General features: G+C 34.3%; 3 protein-coding genes across 4 annotated transcripts; 1 reads left to right on the top strand and 2 right to left on the bottom strand.

The window, feature by feature from the left end:
• Positions 1–1,951: 1,951 nt before the first annotated feature.
• Positions 1,952–3,248, bottom strand: LOC112026308 (receptor protein kinase-like protein ZAR1). The gene is given in 2 exon segments (XM_024058986.2): positions 1,952–2,648; positions 2,650–3,248. Coding segments are annotated over 2 exon segments (1,293 nt in total). The 5' UTR covers positions 3,246–3,248.
• A 3,388-nt stretch (positions 3,249–6,636) lies between these two features.
• LOC112018017 (uncharacterized) lies at positions 6,637–14,904 on the bottom strand. Of its 2 annotated transcripts, none has more exons than XM_065775513.1 (5): positions 14,567–14,904; positions 14,336–14,478; positions 9,382–9,928; positions 8,834–9,065; positions 6,637–6,996 (listed from the first exon to the last, which is right to left on the bottom strand). In XM_065775513.1, exons 3-5 carry the CDS (start codon positions 9,685–9,687, stop codon positions 6,827–6,829), a joined length of 708 nt encoding a protein of 235 aa, XP_065631585.1. In that variant the 5' UTR covers positions 9,688–9,928; positions 14,336–14,478; positions 14,567–14,904; the 3' UTR covers positions 6,637–6,826. The 2 variants fall into 2 exon arrangements, with proteins under 2 accessions (XP_065631585.1, XP_065631584.1); XM_065775512.1 differs by having other exon boundaries at positions 14,336–14,483.
• Positions 14,905–15,125: 221 nt separating this feature from the next.
• On the top strand, positions 15,126–19,275 carry LOC112016134 (oligopeptide transporter 4). Its single transcript, XM_065775514.1, has 3 exons — positions 15,126–15,887; positions 16,653–16,750; positions 17,002–19,275. The coding sequence occupies exons 1-3, from the start codon at positions 15,339–15,341 to the stop codon at positions 17,168–17,170; spliced, it is 816 nt and encodes a 271-aa protein (XP_065631586.1). The 5' UTR covers positions 15,126–15,338; the 3' UTR covers positions 17,171–19,275.
• Positions 19,276–22,310: the final 3,035 nt, after the last annotated feature.

The following is a 22,310-nucleotide window of genomic DNA, read 5'->3' on the forward strand; positions in this document are numbered from 1 at the left end:
TAAGCCAATAAGTTTAGTGCCTACACACTTTTTCACAATTGTTCTACATACAAAATTGTGATCTTCGGATATGTATGGTGTGTCCTTTTGTAGTGTTGCTTACGTTGTTTAATACTGTAACTCAGTAGGTTTTTGGCTTCTTCTTGCAGATGTCGGACGCAATGCATGACGATATTGACGATGGCTTCGGTTCCGAAATTGCAACTGTTTTTGTGGCATGAGAGCAAGTGTGAGGATTTCGGATAAGCGAAATGAAAACCGATATAGGCTTTTCCAATGTTGCCCAAAGGACGCATGTAGGTTTTTTCAATGGTGTATTCCCATGAAGACGCCATTGTCATATGCGGAGGAATTCCAGCAACTACAAGAAGAGTTGTGTGTGTTGCACGAGAATTGAGGGTAATGCATGACAAGGTCCATCCCTTAGATCAGACAAAAAAAAGGTCAAGATTATGTTCATTGGATGGTGTTTGTTATGCACTGCGCTTGCACTACTGCTAACTACGACAATGGTGTAAGCCAAACTGTTATGATGATGTGTTCATTCTTACTGTGTACCCATATTATCTTATTATGTACTATTGACTCCTCTTGAACTTGATGCACTTTGTACTAGTTTTTTGACAATCTTGAGTCACCCATTTTGATAGTGCTAGGTATATGTATAGGGTTGACTCTTGACTCTTACAGTAGTATGTTATTGGCTTAATGCTTCACTTTTTTCTTAGAATGAGAATGCTTGCTTTGGTGTAAATAATGTAAAGGATTGTAGTGATCAAAAAAAGAAAGGTTTGAATTTATGTTTTTTTGTTCTTCTCGGGCTTTATTTTGTCTAACACTTTTACCTTTAATTTCAGCCCAGCAATATTATAATTTTTTGATTGTTTATCTTCATGGCTGACCCTAGCTAGTTTGTGGAGTACCATTGCTGACCTCAAAATTTAGGATTACGGCTTTGTTGTTGCTGTTGTTGTTGTAGGTGGTTATATTGCAAATTCTGAATGAGTAGGGGGAAAATGATTCTATATCATTGTCATTATCAATTTTAGGTTCCTTTTACATATTACATTTATGAATAATTGACTTATAGTTGTTTTTTATTTCTTGGAAATGCAGTGACTGAACTGTGCTGGTAGTTATATAATGTAAGACTCATATAATGGCATATATCACGTTCATTGATGGAATTGTATGAACACCCAAAGCAGTGAACATGAATGTTAGAGAAGCATGAATGTTAATGGTGATCTACAAGCAAATAAAAGAAATCTGTGAATGAATTGCAATTACTCAAGTAAAACCTCAATCGTAAAAGGAAAATCAATTACCAAAGAAAGTATGTTTTCCCTCAGTAAAAATGAAGATATCAAGGCTGCGCAAAATCAAAATCACCTCTTTTGGTTTTGGGGGTTTCTCTTTAGGGTTTACCTTTTGAGTCCCTTTGTCCCACCTGGCTAGTTTTTTTCATGAGGCATGTCTCTTTGCCATTGGAACTGTAATTTTCTCATTTTTTTTGGAACTTCTAACAGTTTCAATTAATGGGTCCTATTTTCAGCTCCATCGGTACATTTTTAGTTTGTCTCATTCTAAGGTGGGCGAGCATTTTAAATTTTTAATTGTACTTATCAAAAAAAAAAATGAAGATATCAAGACATACCCCACGACACCAATTGCTCGAACCTGCATATATTAAGTTTGTTAATTGAAAATAAGTGAAGGATGGTGATGTTCAAAAGTTGTAAGGAATTCAAGGCAAAGTGGAGCAAACACTACAAGTTGTGCAATTTGCCAATTTCTATGAATGGAAAATGGTAACCACAATGCATAATTTTACACAATTTTAGCCACTAATTAAAGTTGTGTAAAATTATAAATTGTGTAAAATTATGTGATCTTAACATTACTCTTTTATAAATAAACCGTTTTTATACTTGATTTTACAACTTCTTAATTAGTTGTGATGAGAGCCTCCATCTTCTCCCAATCTTATCACTGCTAAGGCACGCCCATCTGCAAGAACAACTTTATACACAATCCCAGTTCCACTCTTAACCAGAAGAAAAGCAGATGCTTTCAGAAGTTGGTCTAGATCAAAATTAAGCTGCTGTTCCAATTGTACGAAGTTGTAATGCCCCATATTTTCTGATATGATCTCTGGACTTTCTTTTGCAAAGCAGAAAAACTCTTTTCTTACCATCAATGCTTTCTCAAAGCTACAGCCACCAGCTTGGTCACCACCTTTACAAGCAGTAATCTTTCTGCATCGTTTTGAGACCAGCAACCCAATAAGGCAGATTCCCACTATGACACTGGCTACAATTGTAATCACAATTCTCAAACATGAGGTACTGCCTTTCCCATTCTTACCAGAGCTGCTATCTAAATTTTGAGATGGCAAATCTAATAATGATTGTGAATCAGAACAAGAAATCTTTAATGGAAGTCCACAGAGCAAAGAGTTGCCAGCAAAAGCAGTAGGTCCTATACTCAATAGAGTACTAACTTGGGGAATATTTCCACTAAGATTGTTATAACTTAGATCAATATACAGTGTCTCAGGAAGGCTTCCTAGGCTAGCTGGGATAGTACCATTGAAGAAGTTGTGAGACAGATTAAAAGTTCCTTTTAAACTAGACAAATTGCCCATGGCTGAGTCTGTTGAAGGAAAGATCGACTCTTTGAAAAGCAATCAAACTGGTTCCAAAATCATCTGTAAGAGGACCAGTTAAACTGTTTTGACCAAGGGAAAGAGTCTTTAGTCTGTTGCATTGAACTAAAGATAAAGGTATTGAACCATTGAGTGAGTTCTGAGAAAAATCTAAAATTTGCAGTTTCTTGAGGTTTCCTATCTCATGAGGAATAGGCCCAGATAATGAATTTTGTGAAAGAACCAGAGTTTTTAGCTCTCTTGCATGAAACAAGTCAGGTGGCAAACTTCCAAATAACTTGTTGTTGCGAAGATTAACATGGCGAAGCTCTGTGAGGTTTCCAAGAGCAGCGGGAAGAGACCCCACAAGTTTTCTATTTGGAATAGAAAGAGAGACAACTCGGTCTCCCCTGCATGTAACTCCATGCCATGAACATGGGCTTATGTCTATAGAATTCCAGTTATTTAGGGGGTCATCTATGTAGTTTTCTATGGAGTTTTTGAAAAACAAAAGAGCATTACCGTCATCATTCAGTGAACGCACAATAGCAAAATAGTTGCATATGAGGAAATACAGGAAGATTACTTGTAAGTTCATCTTCCAGGAAGGCGAATTTTCAAGGGAATGTAAGGAAGAAATTTTGACCCCTAAGCTATTGATATTTAGTCATGCCAAGGTTTCTATTGCAGGTGTTGATTAATGAAGACATTTATTATAAACTATGAAATTAAATTGACCATGTTGTAGCTCCGGATTATAAGACAGAAAATTATTAACTTAAAAAAAAAAAAAAAAAAAAAAATGGATGGTGTTTGTTATGCACTGCACTTGCACTACTGCTAACTACGACAATGGTGTAAGCCAAACTGTTATGATGATGTGTTCATTCTTACTGTGTACCCATATTATCTTATTATGTACTATTGACTCCTCTTGAACTTGATGCACTTTGTACTAGTTTTTTGACAATCTTGAGTCACCCATTTTGATAGTGCTAGGTATATGTATAGGGTTGACTCTTGACTCTTACAGTAGTATGTTATTGGCTTAATGCTTCACTTTTTTCTTAGAATGAGAATGCTTGCTTTGGTGTAAATAATGTAAAGGATTGTTGTGATCAAAAAAAGAAAGGTTTGAATTTATGTTTTTTTGTTCTTCTCGGGCTTTATTTTGTCTAACACTTCTACCTTTAATTTCAGTCCAGCAATATTATAATTTTTTGATTGTTTATCTTCATGGCTGACCCTAGCTAGTTTGTGGAGTACCATTGCTGACCTCAAAATTTAGGATTACGGCTTTGTTGTTGTTGTTGTTGTTGTTGTAGGTGGTTATATTGCAAATTCTGAATGAGTAGGGGGAAAATGATTCTATATCATTGTTATTATCAATTTTAGGTTCCTTTTACATATTACATTTATGAATAATTGACTTATAGTTGTTTTTTATTTTTTGGAAATGCAGTGACTGAACTGTGCTGGTAGTTATATAATGTAAGACTCATATAATGGCATATATCATGTTTATTGATGGAATTGTATGAACACCTAAAGCAGTGAACATGAACGTTAGAGAAGCATGAATGTTAATGGTGATCTACAAGCAAATAAAAGAAATCTGTGAATGAATTGCAATTACTCAAGTAAAACCTCAATCGTAAAAGGAAAATCAATTACCAAAGAAAGTATGTTTTCCCTCGGTAAAAATGAAGATATCAAGGCTGCGCAAAATAAAAATCACCTCTTTTGGTTTTGGGGGTTTCTGTTTAGGGTTTACCTTTTGAGTCCCTTTGTCCCACCTGGCTAGTTTTTTTCATGAGGCATGTCTCTTTGCCATTGGAACTGTAATTTTCTCATTTTTTTTTTTTGGAACTTCTAACAGTTTCAATTAATGGGTCCTATTTCCAGCTCCATCGGTACATTTTTAGTTTGTCTCATTCTAAGGTGAGGGAGCATTTTAAATTTTTAATTGTACTTATCCAAAAAAAAAATGAAGATATCAAGACATACCCCACGACACCAATTGCTCGAACCTGCATATATTAAGTTTGTTAATTGAAAATAAGTGGAGGATGGTGATGTTCAAAAGTTGTAAGGAATTCAAGGCAAAGTGGAGCAAACACTACAGTTGTGCAATTTGCCAATTTCTATGAATGGTGGAGCAATTTGCCAATTTCTATGAATGGAAAATGGTAACCACAATGCATAATTTTACACAAATTTAGCCACTAATTAAAGTTGTGTAAAATTATAAATTGTGTAAAATTATGTGATCTTAACATTACTCTTTTATAAATAAACCGTTTTAATACTTGATTTTACAACTTCTTAATTAGTTGTGATCAAAGTTGTGTAAAATTATGTAGTTTGCTCTTCTATGAATAGGTCATTTTCATATTCAATCTCACAACTTGTTGACTTGTGTGATTGTAAATGATTGATCAAAAGTGGTAGATCAATGCAAATAAGAATGGCCAAAAAATCCCCACCACTCATATTAACACATCAACATGTATAATTAGGATGTTGATTATTATTATTATTATTATTGAGAAACAAACACACACATAAGAAAGAGGGAAATAAGTTCTAACACAAACTCACACAGCAAATTTCACTCAAAATTCTCATGGTAACTGAGAGTGTGTCCCACTTTTCTTAAGAGGATGTTGTAAAATTGAGTTTGGGATTAGTCCTAAAATTAATTGTATCACTAAAATTATTCTTAAGATTTACCTCGGTAATCAACTCATGCGACTAAAAGATAATTCAAATTTATAAAGCAGACTTCATCAAGCAAATTTGGGTTTGGAGTTATGTAAAAGTCACTCCATCTAAAATTTTTTGCTATATATATATATATATTAAAAAAAAAATTGTCTCATATAATATGTACAATACATAACATTATAGAATTATTAAAAAATTAATAATGTTATCCCTTGATTTAATAATTCTTCTATATATAATAATAAAAAAAAAAAAAATTCATTGAGAATGACAACAAAGATTGGCCACGTTAGAAACTTGCATGTAGGAGTGGCAATGGATGATCCAAACTTGCATTGCGTCTATGGCATGACTGGCACCTTTGAAATGCATTCAATTGCATTAAACCGGAGAGTGCAGCAGAGTCAAAAAGTATACATGCGGCCTTTGATATGTAGTAAATTATACTAAACTGGAGAGTGCTTCAGAGTCAGAAATTTTGACCCCTAAGCTATTGATATTTAGTCATGTCAAGGTTTCTATTGCAGGTGTTGATTAATGAAGACATTTATTATAAACTATGAAATTAAATTGACCATGTTGTAGCTCCTAATTATAAGACAGAAAATTATTAACTAAAAAAGAAAAAGAAAAAAGGCAAGGTAAGAAACAAAATCCCATGTAAGAATCAAAGGTGCTGACACCCCATGCACACATGCAAACACTTTCTTCCATCTTCAGGGAGATATGAAGTAGCAAACAACAATCCAATTTTACACATGGCCACTACACAAAAGCTTAATACATTTGCAATCGCTATCTTTTACCAACAATTTCAATCCAGAAAACAGTCCACATTTGCAATTGCTACACTATAAACTGAAAATGGTGTTCCCAAAGCTGAACTCATCCCATCACTCCTCATAATCTACCAAACACAATAATTTAGTTCACCATCATATGAAACATGAGGGAATTACAAAAGCTGTCCAAGAAAAATATTCCCAGTGATGACAACTGTTTCAAAGACCAACCAAAAAACATACGTAATTTTACTTAGCAACTGAACTAAAAAGCAAGGAAATGAGATGAAGCAAAGTCAACAACACCAAAAGTTCCATGTTATCCACATTTTACAATCTAGTCCCAAAAAGCTCAATCACGGTTGCCTATGTAATCTGCCCACATAGCAGCAGTTATCGCATCACGATACTCTGACATTGCTCGTTGTGCACGAGAATTAAAAGCTTCTTCATTGCCCCCACTGCCTACGCGTGCAGCTCCTGTTGGGTGTGCATCATTGTTACACACAAATGATCCTTCCCACACTTGGAACATTTCATCCGCCCGGTTATACATGCGAATAAAGTTGTGCAGTGCACAGCATGCAGTCACAATCAGACGTTGTCTAGAGATGGAGAAGGAGTGCATTTCAGTTAGGATCGGGAACCTCGCCTTCAACACGCCAAAGCATCATTCAATCACCATCCGCAATGAGGAATGCCTATAATTAAACAACTCTTGTGGTGTAATAGGTTGCCGGTTCGCACCCCGAAACTCTTGGGCATGGTAGCGTACGGACTTGTGTGGGGGGAGGAATGCACTGCCTATTGCGTACCCCGAGTCAACAAGATAGTACGACCCTGCAAAAAGAGTGATAACCACACAACAAGCAAGGTCTCACATCATAGTGGCTAATATAAATAGAAAAACAATAGCACAAGTGTAGTGATACATTTGTATGACCCAACCAAATTGTAAACTCCCAATCACAAAAAAAAAAAAAAAAAAAACTTCACACCTCGCTGATTGCTGAACCTAAAATAGATGAAGTTCAACATCAATCTCCTATGTACATACCCTCATCAATAACAACCTCAATATTTCCTACACAACTTTAATTCACACACAACCAAAACCTACCCACATCATTCATAAATTATTGAAGGCAGATTCTGAAAGTAGATTTTTTCACCCCAAATTAACTTCAACATTCATTAACAAAACAGAGATGGGCTTAGGCCCTCAGCCTGATGAGTTATCAATAGAAGAGAAATATTATTCAATAGGGACAAGGGGGGAAAAAACAAAACAAACAAACTTTAATTAGTGTGCCTTAATTTATGTGAATATATATAATTGTGTAGAACCCAGTACACAGTACTTATGACCTGTTTCTTCATTAGACGCACAAACACACTGACTTTATTGAGTATTGAATAACAACGCAAAAAGGGTGAAATACTTTTGAACTCTTTTGATTCTTTGGCCTTAGAAAATCACCAGTATCAGTTGAACCTACCAATTGTCCATTTTGACTTGTAATTAATCCAATGGACAATGCCCATTTCTCCCCAAAATGGCATATATGTCAGCTTATTTTAAAACAAGGGTTTAGTTAATGTGTGCCCTTAAGTCATTTATATTTGAAAATATTTTTTCTGGAATTGAAAAAGTATTGATAATTTTTTCAATTTTGGAAAAAATATTTTCAAAAATAAATGGTTTAATGTGTGCTCTAAATGCATATATTAGCAAAATCCTTAAAACAAACCTTTATGCTTTACTCTTCATTCTCATTCACAATTCTAAAGCTAGTATGCCTTCCGCTTTTTCTCCACAACTTTGCTGCAATGCCAGCCCCTATTGTTTAGTTGTTATCAAATATCAACACAACCAAACAAAGAGTGGTTCTTGTGCCACTACTTTATGCACAACTCACCCACGTGGCGAGTTTAGGATAGGATTACTTACTTCAGCTATCTCATCACAAAAAATTTCTCTCTAACACTTTCTCTAAAATTCTTAGATATCACCTAAATAATTTTTAAGCACTATACTCAATAATCAAATAATTCAAAAAAAAAAACTTATAATAGAGTAAAAGAAAAACTACTAAAAATATACCATAATTTTTCACTATTATCTCAACGCATAATCCACATATTCATCATATATAATATATTTTTACTTTCTGCCCTTAATAATGCCTTACGATAAGACTTATAGAATTCATAAAAGAAAGAAGAGCAACACTACTACTCTTCAGGTATATGTTTTTATTTTTTCTTTTTCTTTTTCTACCACCTATTGCCATTATCATCTTTTGACATGATGACAATCCAAGTACAAGCTAGGCCATATGCCTTTTGAAACAGCCATTAGTTCTTTCTTTTTTTTATGCAAAAGCTAATTTATATGACAGTAAGGTCTATAGAAGAGAGGGTTTGACTAACGTATGTCCTGGCACATATTGTTTTTTATTTTTAAAATTTTTTTTTTTAAATTAAAAAAAAATTATTACTTTTTTAATTCTTAAAAAAAAAATTTCAAAAATAGAAATTAATGTACCCTAAAAACACACATAAGTAAAATCCTAAAAAAAATTGTGCATCGACAACCCAACCAAGTCTAATCAAAGGATGATCAAAGAGTTTGGCCAACCCATAAGATATAGAGAAATTGAAGTCTATTTTTTACCTCTAGGCGGCCAAGGAAACTCATACTCGGCATGTCCAAGTGCATCCTGCATGACTCGTGAATCATTTGCACTCCCTTCCCATCCAGTATGCACATACGTAAACCGCATGTGGAAGTTGCATACACACATCACGTTTTGGGTGATGTCACTCCGTCTATCTATGAATGCGGTGGTCCTACCGGATGGGGCAGAGGCACTTATATGCGTCCCATCGATAGCCCCCACACATTTCTGTTACAAAAAGAGGTAGCTCTAATTAATATTTTTCAATTAAACTCAACACCATGACTCCACACACACACACACACAGCCGCATTGCTAGCTTGTAACGTGGACTTTTATAGTTCAACCATTTGATCAAATTCATTAGGTGTATTTTAGATTTGGTTTTTGTATTATTAGATTATATTCAGTTTTGAACTTGGTTAATTTACTTAGTTCTCAATACACTGACAATACACAATGCACACACAACTTGGGAAAGAAAGTTGAGGATTCTTTAAAAAGAAAGTGCATAGGAGAATGAAAATAGAGAGAAAGTGCATACCTCAAACCATGGATAATATTTCTCATTCCCTCGAAGGGAATGAGGAAGCTCAACTGCATCAGCGTCGGGCCGGATGATGAGACATCCCAAAGCATGGATAGCATGCAAGGCACGCTGGAACCGCCTTTGAATGGTCTCGAGAGAATGTTGGAAGCGATTGGCAGTTAGTCGATAGTCAGCATTGTGTCCAACAATAAATAGCACTGTCGCAACGGCTTCCTCAACTGAAACAATACTAGTGTCCTCCTCTAATAGGTGCAGCCGCTTCAACTCATTACACAAGTGCCTAAAAATGGTCTTGTCCATGCGGAATATGTCGTAACACACTTGGGGATTTCCTTCTAGTACTTTAATCACATATGACCTCCCAGTCAAGATACTAGTCTACATAGGTCGCTTTATGTAGTACTTTTGCACGTACTCTATGCACAACTGAACGTAGGCTGTGGCAATCTCAAGCTCCACCTCACTATCATACTCATCTGAATCGGACTCGGCCATGCCTGAATCACGATCTGAATCGGTGTCGGCCATAACTAAATCACACCTGTGGGCAGGCAATAAGTTCACATCAGCCACTATAAAGAAGTACATATATATATATATATATATTGTTGTATGTATATATATAAGTTAGTGTATATATATAAATGAGTATAAATGCGTATAATATTTCTGCATAATGGTATTTATAATGATGAGTAAGTAAGTATATATGTGTGTATATATATATATATATAAGCTGTGTGCATATATAAGTCAAGGGATGAGCCAAATACTCCTTCAAGCCAATGTCACTTGTATGGTCAATGCAATTAAGGTTTCTTGGCATAGCTGACAATGTATGAAGCAGATATGTGACACATTAAATAAATTTGCAAAATTGAATGCATCAGCTTACTTTTTGGAAATATTAATAAAATAAACGACAAATTAGGAATAACATGCCTAATTGAATGCACCATATCTAATGAAATATAATTACATAAGGATTCGGATAAGCTTTTCCACCTGATATAACACCAAATTGAATGCATTAATGCAGTTAAGTTATAAGCACAAACAGTACCAATAAAGTTCCTATAAATGGTCTCAAATTTGGAATTCATCAAACCAATCCCAGCAGAACGAAAAAAATTAATATATGCACCAATGAAGTGAAGCACTAGTTCCCACTCCCATAAAAAAAAAAAAAAATCATAGACAATAATGAATGACCAAAAAAAAAAAAAAAAAAAAACCAAAACACTCATATATTTCTGCATCTATAAGTCAATCTATATAACTGTGTCTAACCATTGCTGGAAGCACTAGATATATATATATATATATAGCTGTTACTGTGTGTACCACATAAAGAAAACATCAGATTTTTTTTTTTTTTTTGAGAAGTAAATATATATATATATATATATCCATATAAATATCAAAGCATCACACAGAATTTGAGATCAAAAAAATTCAGATGAGCAACCACTGAAACCAGAGATCAGACTGACGTGCAAATGAATAATTTCAACATATCTGGTGACAACCACAACTGTATACACATATACCACTAATACACACACACACACACACACACACACACACACACATATATATATGTCACCAAAACAAAGAAATTCATAGAAGAGAGTGACAACCACAAAACATATTTCTTACATAAGTAGCATAGATGTCCACAGCAGTCAACATAATAAAGGAAGGCAGCATTCAAACATTGTCCTAAATATTAACATAATATAGACTTTTCCTATTCACATTAAGGCACACTAAGAGTACTAACTAACTTCCTAGGCTATATACACGGCGCATATCATCGATTAACTGCCTAGGCTGTCAACCACAACCACCATTACTACAATCCACCCCCAATAAACTCAATCCAGGCCCTTCTTCTATCAACCGTCATTGCAAAAAAAGCGGCTCTACTCTTGGCGTTATGAAGCTCCTGCACAATCTTGCAGTAGGTGACATGATCCACATTAGTGTGCTGGTTGAGGAGAGTTACAGCTTGTGTAATTGACTCAGAGTCAGCCCCCACACCAGACTCTCCAGTGTTGGTGGACTTTTTCCCCCCACGGTTCCTCATTTCAGTAAAACCCCATATTGCCTCAGTCATGGACTCAAGGGAGTGGCCTTTCCTCCGTTTTTCGCTTGAATTAGATGGTTCACATGGTCGCTTTTCAGCTTGCCTCCGGCTTTGGGCTTCACTCGGTGTGGGCAACTTCTCCATATCATCCACACCATCTATGTTTACATTGACATGTACCCCCTCAGATAGGAAGGCTGCATCAAGTTCTCTCTCTTCATCACTGTTGGAGCTGGTTGGGCAGATGACATTTGGAGGAAACCCGTGGCTATGTTTGAATTGAAAAGCTGGCCCATTAGATCATAGTGTCTCAGCCCCTTTTTTTTGAACTCCCGGAATTTATGATTGACCTATTAACAACCATATATAATGGGTTAGATGACTTATTCATATAAAACTCAATACAAGTCAGATGGGTAATTATAATAACCCTATATTAACCATCCACTCTTATATACCAAGAACAGAAAGAATAACAACATGTCATCAAACTTTATACCAAAATGTCACATATATAACTGAAAATAATTCTAACACAAGAGCCTTTTTATTTGAACAATTTGTGTTCTTTGTGAGGTGCCTAATCACTTATTAATATGTTCTAAGCAACTCACTTTCCATATACTAGAACATAATTTCATCACTACCTCAAAGGGACAAACATTATGAACAACAAAACACAAGCACAAACATATTTGTTTGTAAGATCAGTACCAATAGATCCATGAGAAAACACACAGAGTAATAGCCCAAAAAAAAAAAGGACAAGCACAAAAGCAGCTGGATAAACAAAGCCCGTTTCACATTAACACCAATAGATCCAACTAAGCACAATACAACTGAGAATAATTCACAAAACTACAATAGTTTGAAGTATGTTAAAGGACTTACCGCAAATGCAGCAGCCCATGCTTCCTCACTGGCCGTCACAGTATTTAAAATGGGGTCCCATCCTATTCCTATACGTGCGATGAGCTGGGAGAACGTGTGGTGTTGGGTTTTCATTCGTTGATATTTTTATGTAAGTTGTGTCTTGTTGAAACCTTTATTCGTGCGTTTGTTAAACTCATTCGTAACAGCTGTCCAGGTTCCACTTTTGAACTGGCCTTGGGGTATATTCCCTTTTGCATCCTCTTCTAACAATACTTCAATGAAATGCCTCTCGACTGCAGTAGGCCACAACTTCCTCTCCTCAACATCAGCCGCTCTCTCATCCATCTAAATAAATTTTGGTATACTTATAGCTAATTGTCATTTGAAATTGTATGATACGGATTAACAAACATTTACCTACTCACTAAAAACTACCAAGCAGCAAGCATTAACTTCAAAGTAAGGTCTAAATCTGGAAAGTTCATCTTTACAGCATAGAGGATACAGCTAAGTTTGGAATGTAATATTTGGTTCAATATAAATGATTGTCAGAAATTCTAAGTATAAGCAATATAGAATCTCACTGTCAAATCCCAGGAAGGTAATGCCCAACTGTAAATATATAGGAAATTGGAATTGGAAAAGAGAAACAGTTGGATTATGCCTATTAGTTAATGTAACAGTCTGCAAAAGCTAAAAATATTTCAGAAAGGAGAATTTTTAGAAATTTGCATGAAAGGGTTAGATTGACATGCAAAGTCCAGTTTGACTCAGTTGGAAAAGAAATTACAGTCGTATACAGAAAACCCCTTTTGAAAGAATGAGAACATGGGACTCACATGCCACAACAAAATACAGACTGCCATTTCCAGTGCAACTTAAAAGAGACAAGTCACAAACCCCATCTCTCAGATCATATACCACTCAAAAAGATCAAACGGGCTCCCTATTTGTTAAACTAATACACATCAAAACACACCCCATTACCGAAAAAGGAAAACACTAGTTAGAGTAATCACACTTCCTACAATTTACAGTAAGTCTCTATGTAGCAACCTCTGCTAATGTAACATCGACATTTTGTGTTGTAGCTGCAGTCATTTCAGCTGTTGGAATTTCGGGTAGTGGTTGTAAGAACTGTGTGTACTGGAATTCAATTTGTAAGCGTTGATGAAGAGGGGTTGACGCCATCAGACCTTTCTAACAAAGTGGATTAACTTCAAACTCAGGCATTAACTTCAAACTCATTCTAACAAAGTGGATTAACAAGAATTGCACATTTGAAGAACATGTAATTGTAGATCAAAGTCATAAATTACCCATGTAATGGAATGAAACCTGAAGTGCAGTGCACTTCAGGAATTGGATTAATAAATTCAATAAATCTAGACATGCTCGTTAAAGAAAAGAAATTAATGTGATTTTAAAATAAATCACATGCATGACATAATAAAAATACAAGGACGCAATGCATGATAAAGTCAATGAACTCAGGAAAAAATAAGACATTTTTATGAAAATCAATTAAATTTTTTGATCAATTTGCTGCAAAAATGTTAATGGCATGCTTAAATAAAAAGACTTAAACGATATATTTATTAGTACTAAAAATTTGCTATGGATATTGAAGCATAATTTTAGCACGTGTTCCATAAAAAATTACATACTTTGTTCACAATAAAATGCAACATGGGTAATTTCATGTAATCAGTGATATCTCAAACGCCCTTAAGTCTGATTTTTTTTCACGGCTCCAATCAAAATAGACGAACTTTCATGGTATTAAATATAACATCAAAATTAATGTAATCGCATGGTTAGATTTCAAGTTAAGCTTAATCAAAATGCTAAAAATCAACAAAATTGATAAACGGCCCAATTAAGACAACATGCATGACCTAGGTACAAAATTATTATAATAATACAAGCAAGCAAATGATTCAGTTGCTACGAAATGATATCAATATTTGATTTACGCAGACCTACCAGGAAGGGAACAGGGTGAGATTTGCTGTAGGAAGCAGAGGAGGAAGCAAAGGAGGAATCAGATGCTCTATATAGCACAACAGAGGAGGTGGAGGATGAAGATGACACTTCCATCTGAATGAGGATTTCAGACTAAATAAGGCCTACACTGGGTTAATGTGAACTGATCTGTGTTAGATGGGGATGTGAAAGAAAGCTGCAACAACTAATTAATAAAACTACAAATTTTACCTGACCAAGGCCTTCACACTGTGTGAGTTTGGCTGTTGGTTAGCACCGAAGTCCTTCGCACTGTTTGGGTTTTGGTTAGCAACCAAGATTTGTAGGTGAGGGTGGGATCTCTTCGTAGGAATTGGGCATGGAATTATTAAGTGGACAAAATTGATTGGCTGAAATGGTTGGTGATGCGGTGTATGGAGGAGACGCGTACATGGTGGGTCGGTGAGGATTAATGGAGATGGGTTTAATGTAGCTGGGTCGGTGAGAGGAGTTATGGAGGTGGGTGAGAATTTGCTAGCTTGATTCGGTGTGTGGGTGAGATGGAGTTCTTTGGTACCAGCTGCTTTGGTAAAGGCGTGAAGAGAGATGAGAGGAAGACAGGAGACAGCAATTGATAAAAGGCTGATCAGGTGGGCCATATATTTTTCAATTTTATTACCGAATTGCCACTCAAATGTGTTTATTGTTTTAAAAACAGACCGGATCATGTTTTAAAAAGCCCATGATTTTGAACAACATTTTTCAAACTTCACATGAACAGAGATAAGCTACCAAACATGATTTTCTGATTTTAGGCAGTACTGTTTTGTGTTTTGAAAACTAAACATACATTTTAAAGGACCAAACGGGCCCGAAGTCTCTCTCACTCAACAAAAAACGCACTAAAGTCTATGGTCAACCCCCAAAAGCACTCTCATCCTCATGCAATAAAAGACCAAACCTCCTTCCTATAGTTCCTACCAAAAAAGAAACCAAAATCCAACTTGCAGCACCAGCAGCAGCCATGGATACACTCAACATACAAACACCATACCCCAACACCAACTCCAACTCCACCAAACTCACAGACCCAGAAAAAGACATCTCCACCATTGACCAAGATGAGGAGCTCTGTCCCATTGAAGAAGTCAGGCTAACAGTGGCCTACACAGACGACCCTACTCTCCCCATATGGACTTTCAGGATGTGGTTCTTGGGTCTAATCTCATGTGCTCTTCTTTCCTTCCTCAACCAGTTCTTTGCCTACCGTACTGAGCCTCTTTTCATTACCCAAATCACTGTTCAAGTCGCCACCCTCCCTATAGGTCGCTTCATGGCTTCTGTTCTTCCCAAGACCAAGTTTCAGATACCTGGGTTTGGATCCAGGAGCTTCTCGTTGAACCCTGGTCCGTTTAACATGAAGGAGCACGTACTCATTTCCATCTTTGCTAATGCTGGGAGTGCATTCGGATCTGGCGCAGCATATGCTGTTGGTATTGTCGATATTATCAAAGCCTTCTACCACAGGAATATCTCGATTTTTGCTGCTTGGCTTCTTATTATCACTACTCAGGTAATTTCTATTATAGTATTAACTGTCTGTGAATATGATACCCTTTTAGAGTTTGTTCTCTTACGGTGGTTCATGTTATCCTGGAAGATGGAGTTTAGTTGGTACAGCTTTTCTTTTGGCTTTGTTGTACTCTCTTTTTTGTTTGGCAATGAAATTCTGGTTGTTTTGCTTAAAAAAAATAGAATATGATACCCTCTTCTTAAAAAAGTGTTTTTATTGGATGTAAAAGTTTTTGTTGTACACTTTTCGAGAAGTATTTGGATTATTGTTATCACCACATTTATATATAATATATATATATATATATGTGAAAAATTATATTTTTATGTTTGTGTCAGAATCTTGAGGTAGGAGCTGTGTTTTAGGGGACACTTTTCTTGCTGATTTGGAAATTGAATTGAAAAGAGAAAAAAAAAAGCAGTTGGTAAAGGTAAAAGCTAATAATAGTACAAGCTAGCTAGGCAATACCTTTTGTTTTTGGTTTCCGTCCCATCATTCTGCAATTTGCAATAATGATGTCCTTGGTTATATTTCAATATCTTAGTTTGCTATTGGGAGAACAGGATTTGGATCCGGTACAGAATAGCTGGAGTTGCACAGGGTGCAATTGCACCCCTAATCACTCACATTAATTTTTACTATTTTTATTTTTTAAATTTAACTTTTTAATTTTTTTACACTCATATTTTGAACATGTTTGAAAGGGTGATTTATCTGAACATGTATTTAGAGATAACGGGCACGGTGGATTGCATTAATTTGCAGGTATTAGGATATGGTTGGGCTGGACTATTACGGAAGTACGTGGTGGAGCCGGCACATATGTGGTGGCCAGCTACTCTTGTTCAAGTTTCACTTTTCCGGTATGTTTTCTCATTCATCCTCAACTGTCTTTTTGGATTTTTGTTTTTATTTTATTTTTTTGGCCTAATAAAGATACTTTATTCAAAAGCAGACAAACCTTTCCCATGATTTTATTTATAATTTAGTTGCATATGCATTATTGGGTTTATTATATTAGCTTATCATGAATTTTCCCTTTCCTTTTCTCCAAAAAGAAAAAAAAAAAAGAATTTTCCCTTTCCTGTTTTGAATATTGCTATTACCACAACAGAACCCAAAATTTGCCCACGAGTTGTAAGCAGGCGGTAGAGCAAACAGGACCTTCACGGCTTAATGTGCGGCAAATTGTGACAAAAATGATGAATTTTATTGTGATACTAGCATTATTCTTTTCACTTTGTCTTCTATTACTGACCAGTGGGGGCAAGAAGACAAGATAAGGTCTTAGAATTCAAAATCTTGCCCACGATAGCATGCCGTAATGAATACACATTAAGAATATTCGAAAACAGCACCTACTTCTAGTCCTATCCTATTGATCATTAAGAGAATGAATCTTAATAATTGATTATGATTTTCAAAAATATCAGAGCTACGCGACATTTGCTAGAGATCTATTTAGATGTTGTATATTTGATGAAAATTAAAAATTTATTATTAAAAATATTATAATAAAATAATTTTAAAAAATATGAATAGTATTGTATAAAATAATTTAAAAAAAAGTGAATAGTACTGTAAAACTCAAATTTACTTAAAAATTTGCGTTTCGTTGATTCATAAATAGAATACCGTGGGACGAAAAAAAAGCAAAACGCAACTTATCTTGTAAATGGCTGAAACATGCACAGTACTCACGAGTCTCACTTCAAAAGCCAAACGCACACTGAACATGCAATCTAATTGCACACTAGGAATTTATTTGAATATCATTTATTGTTAAAAATTAAAAATATTATAATAAAATAATTTTTAAATATATAAATAATATCATAAAATTCAGTTTTAAAGTTAAATTTGTATTTTTTTTCCGGTTGTGAATTTTAGGAACATTACTCATGGACCACAGAGTGTCAAACGTGCACTAGGTAGAAATTGTAGGTGTGTGTGAACTGACTTAAACAAAACAAAATTTCAAAGTGTTGGAGTCCACAAAATATGAAAATACTTATCCGAAAGGACAGAATTAAATAGTAATTAAGAAATAAGCGGACAAGTCCAGCTGGTTCCAGTTTACAAGATTCCAAATGAATCCACCGAGCTGACTTCGGAAAGTAGTACTTCACATCTAAGCGTATCTTGTGTTGAATGTAACAAGATACAGTTATGGAAGTTCTTGGGCCGCATATTTTTGGCCCCTAAAATTGACCTACTTTAAGGGTGTGTTTAGATAGAGGGGTGAAAAAGTGAGAGAATGAAAAATTGTGGAATGATAGAAAAGTGAAAGGATGAAAAATATTTAATTTGCCTTCTTATGTGTTTGGTTGGAGAGATAGAAAAGTGGGAAGGTAGAAAACTCTTTTGTTTGATTGGAGAAAAAAAGGGAAGTATGAAAAATGTAATTTATATAAATTGATTATTATACCCTTGGTACATAATATGTAAAAAATAAATTTATTTGTACTTATTAAATAATATAAATTTACCACATCATATATATAAATTTATATTATTATTTTTATTATTATAATGTAAAAATTACAACAATGTATATATAAATTTAGTCAAAGGATTTTGTAACTAGTAAAAAGGTGGTTAGCAACTTTACACTACATTCAGTCCACAAAAACGTGGTCAGCAAACAAATCAATTTAGCAAACTTTTGCGGGCAAAAGATTTTGATGATATATTGGTTATAAGCCTAAATCAGCATATTTAATTCACCTAACAAAATACAAATAAAAGAAAAGTTGTTATAAAAATATGTCCTTTACCAGATTGCGAAAAGAACGAAGCTTCATTAGAATACAAAATATACAAATGCCAACTATTTAATTGATCACAACATGACAGGAAAAGATGGTCACTGAAATAAATATAACTAATGGGAACAAAGGATGGGAAATAAAAGATTTGTCTCATTTCGTGCATCACACACTCTCATAACTCAAAATAAACAATAATGCAACTCCAATTCAACCAAAGACACAAAACACAAAGCAGTAACATGTTTTGCAACTAAAATGGTCGACACAACTGAACCTGATGACAAAACTTATGAAACCCATAATTATCCTACACTTCACATTTTCCTCACACTTTCTCACTAACCAATTCAGCAACTAAAACAAAAAATGAAATTGACCCATTAAAGAAAATCAAACAAAATGCAAATCTGAACCAAGAAGAAGTACAAAACTTTGGAGCAAAATGATATTAATTTCATTCATCCATAGCACAGTACAAGTTAAAATATTACATTATCTTCTAGTGTCTTGACTGAAATATAAATTCATCAAAATTGCTAATTCCACAAAAGTTAGCAAATCAAAATACAGCTACTACCAAAAGTCAGTTGCCACTACATACATTCCACAAAAGTCAGCTACTACCAAAAGTTAGCAAATCAAATTTACACTCATTTGAAGGCAAAGAACAAGCACGGATACAGAGCCTCGGTCATTGACCACCGAAGTCCGAAGCAGAGGCATAGAGAAGGCGAGAAGCAGAGGAGGCAATGAGTGTGAGTAAGAGGCACCGAAGTCCAAAGTAGAAGAAAAAAAACAAACAATACACGGATTATTTACATGCATAGATTCAATAATCCCAAATGGGTTTGCAAAAAATAAGAAATAGGAGAAAGATTCTGGGAAGACCGGAATAAAAAAAATCAAATAGCAAAAAAAATGGAGGAGATCATACCTGTCTTGGCTGGAGAGGAAATCAAAAGAACCCTTGGCTGAGTACTGGTAGATATACGACTAAAAAAAAAAAAAAAACAAAAACAAAAGAATGTCATACGAAACCATAAAATCAACAAGAAAATGAGGAGTATAATAAGAACAAGAAACAATAGATCACGTTGAAAAAAGAAGAAGAAGAAAAAAAATAAATAAATAAATAAAAAGAGAGGAGAACCTGGAACTCTTTTCAGTGTGCTGAGAAAAATGAGAGATGAGAAAAGTGATAAGGATTTTGTGGGGGCACGGTTTGGTAGAGGGCATTACCGTAAAACTGCATCATTGCAGTTTTCCCTCATTGCTTTTCCTCCCGATTTGGGAGGAAAAATTTTGTGGGCCCGGGAGAGAAAATTTTCTCCCGGGCATTCCACTCCCCCTATTTTCCTCCCACTCCCAAACGGAGGAAAACTCACTATTCTACCCCATTTTCTTTCCTATATTTTCCATCCATCCTAAAATCTACCCAACCAAACACAGAGAGAGAGAGAGAGAGAGAGAGAGAGTATATTGTCAGTTTACAAGGGAGCTGCATGTGTGTGGGTCCCGCCTCCTTGTAAGGTACCTGGCATGACCCATAAGGGAAAAACAATTATTGATTTACAATTTCAATATTCATAAATCAAGGACAGACCATCTCTCCCCCCCCCCCCCACAAAAAAAAAAAAGCTAGTACCCCCCAGAAGAACAAAAAAAAAAAAAGTCAGTTTGCAAGGGAGCTGCATGTGTGTGGGTCCCACCTCCTTGTAAGGTACCTGGCATGACCCATAAGGATAAAACAATTATTGATTTACAATTTCAATATTCATAAATCAAGGACAGACCATCTCTCCCCCCCCCCCCCACCCCACCCCACCCCAAAAAAAAGCTAGTACCCCCCAGAAGAACAAAAAAAAAAAAAAAAAGATAGGAATATTGGTCAAAATATGGCTCTCATTTTGGAAGTTTCATTGAATTCGAGGTGAGTTATTCTCTCTTTTGTTGTGAACTTGATGTTGTACCAATTATCTACTCGCCGTATTTTACTTATAACTTTACCTCTTTCACATGCCATAGATTATAGAGTTTCTGGAGGTAGTTTTAAGTCTGTATTTCATTTCCTGAATAATGTCCCCAACAGAACTTCTTCTTCTAGGCTTCGGTAAGATGTTAAATAAATCCTTTAAAATTATTTCTTTTCCAACTTTTTTTCTTCATTACTTTTGTTCATTATTATTATTTTGTTCAATCATAGATGACTTTCAAGACTTAAAAGAGCGTCGAGTTCCATTTAGATAAATATATTGAAATGTTTAAAAAACACTTATTTTGTATGTTATACTTTGCTAACATTTTTATAATATCAAATGTTTAAGAAACACTTATTTTATATGTAGTATTTTATTAAATATGAAATAGGTGTTAGTTTTTATTTTCACTAGTCGCAGACTCGCGCATTGCGCGAGATAATTTTATTTTTAGGGTAATCTTATTAAATATATTTAGAGTAATAAGTAATAACACTTTCCCATTTTGTTTATATTAATAACAAAATATTTTAAATTTATGTAAGAATCTGTTTATAAATGTTTAACCATGGTTAGTAAAGACATTACTCATAACTTTAGAATTAGAATACAAATTTATAAAATACCAAAACATTTGAATCCATAACTCATTGGGAAAAGAAAAGAGGGAAAAAAAGCAAAAGACATTACTTAATATTTTGAAATACACTTTAATTTACAATTTTAAAATAAGAGAATTTAATTTAAAATTAAGGATAATTTTGGAACCTACCTTAAGCACAGGCAAGTTAGTCCACAATATTTTAATATTAATTTAACGAAGTTTGGTCAAACAAATGTAAAGGGTGAAAATATTTTTTCCTTTCAAATTTGGGGTAAAGGGTCATTTCTTCAAACATCAAAGAAGGGGAATGTAATTACCCCTATATTCTTCTTCTTCTTCTTCTTGATATTAATAATTGATTTTTTTTTTTTTAAGTTAATAAAAACCTTACGTATACCTTTTTTTATTTATAGAATATACATTTTTTTAACCTTTACATATCTTTTTTTTAATGTGAATCTTTACATATACCTTAAGTAAACTCTATATATTCCACTTCTTTAGATGTGTAAAATCATAAACTACTACTTCATAATGATAGTAACTAATTAGTTTTATCACTTTTTTTCATAATTTCATTTATAATGTTTTTACTATTATTATATATTTACTGGCTAATGATTTTCATGATAGAGGTGTTAAATGAGATGTAGCATTGTTTATTAGATTTTTAAATGTAATTGTGTATGAAGATTACACACACACACACACACACACATAAAGTTAAATGAAATGTCAAAAAAGGGATTTTAAAATTTTCTAACTTTATTTCTTATATAATTTCTATTATTACATGAGAACATCTCCTTTTAGTTATGAATTAGAGTTTGATTAGTTTTAAGTTTAAATATATTGCTATGATTGTCCATAATTATTGATTATTGATTCAATTTTTTATGTGAGTGTAACAATTGATTTTATTGCACTATAAAATTTTTAATGTTCTCCATATGGGTCATATTTATTTTTTATTTTTACTTCTCCTTACAACCTCTTTGTTTTCCAATTAATAGTTACTAATTGACATTTGATTTTTTTTTCTTTACCATCTCTCTCTCTCTCTCTCTCTCTC

This window comes from Quercus suber, unplaced genomic scaffold (assembly GCF_002906115.3).
Source record: "Quercus suber isolate HL8 unplaced genomic scaffold, Cork oak 2.0 scaffold_113, whole genome shotgun sequence".
In the NCBI taxonomy this organism is placed as follows: domain Eukaryota; kingdom Viridiplantae; phylum Streptophyta; class Magnoliopsida; order Fagales; family Fagaceae; genus Quercus; species Quercus suber.

Coding starts and splice junctions, on each gene's coding strand:
- LOC112018017 (XM_065775513.1), bottom strand. CDS start 9,687: ATGGACAAGACCATTTTTAGGCACTTGTGTAATGAGTTGAAGCGGCTG. Junction 9,066..9,381: donor AATATTATCCATGGTTTGAG/GTATGCACTTTC, acceptor TTTTTGTAACAG/AAATGTGTGGGGGCTATCGA. Junction 6,997..8,833: donor GTTTCCTTGGCCGCCTAGAG/GTAAAAAATAGA, acceptor CTCTTTTTGCAG/GGTCGTACTATCTTGTTGAC.
- LOC112016134 (XM_065775514.1), top strand. CDS start 15,339: ATGGATACACTCAACATACAAACACCATACCCCAACACCAACTCCAAC. Junction 15,888..16,652: donor TTCTTATTATCACTACTCAG/GTAATTTCTATT, acceptor ATTAATTTGCAG/GTATTAGGATATGGTTGGGC. Junction 16,751..17,001: donor GTTCAAGTTTCACTTTTCCG/GTATGTTTTCTC, acceptor TTACCACAACAG/AACCCAAAATTTGCCCACGA.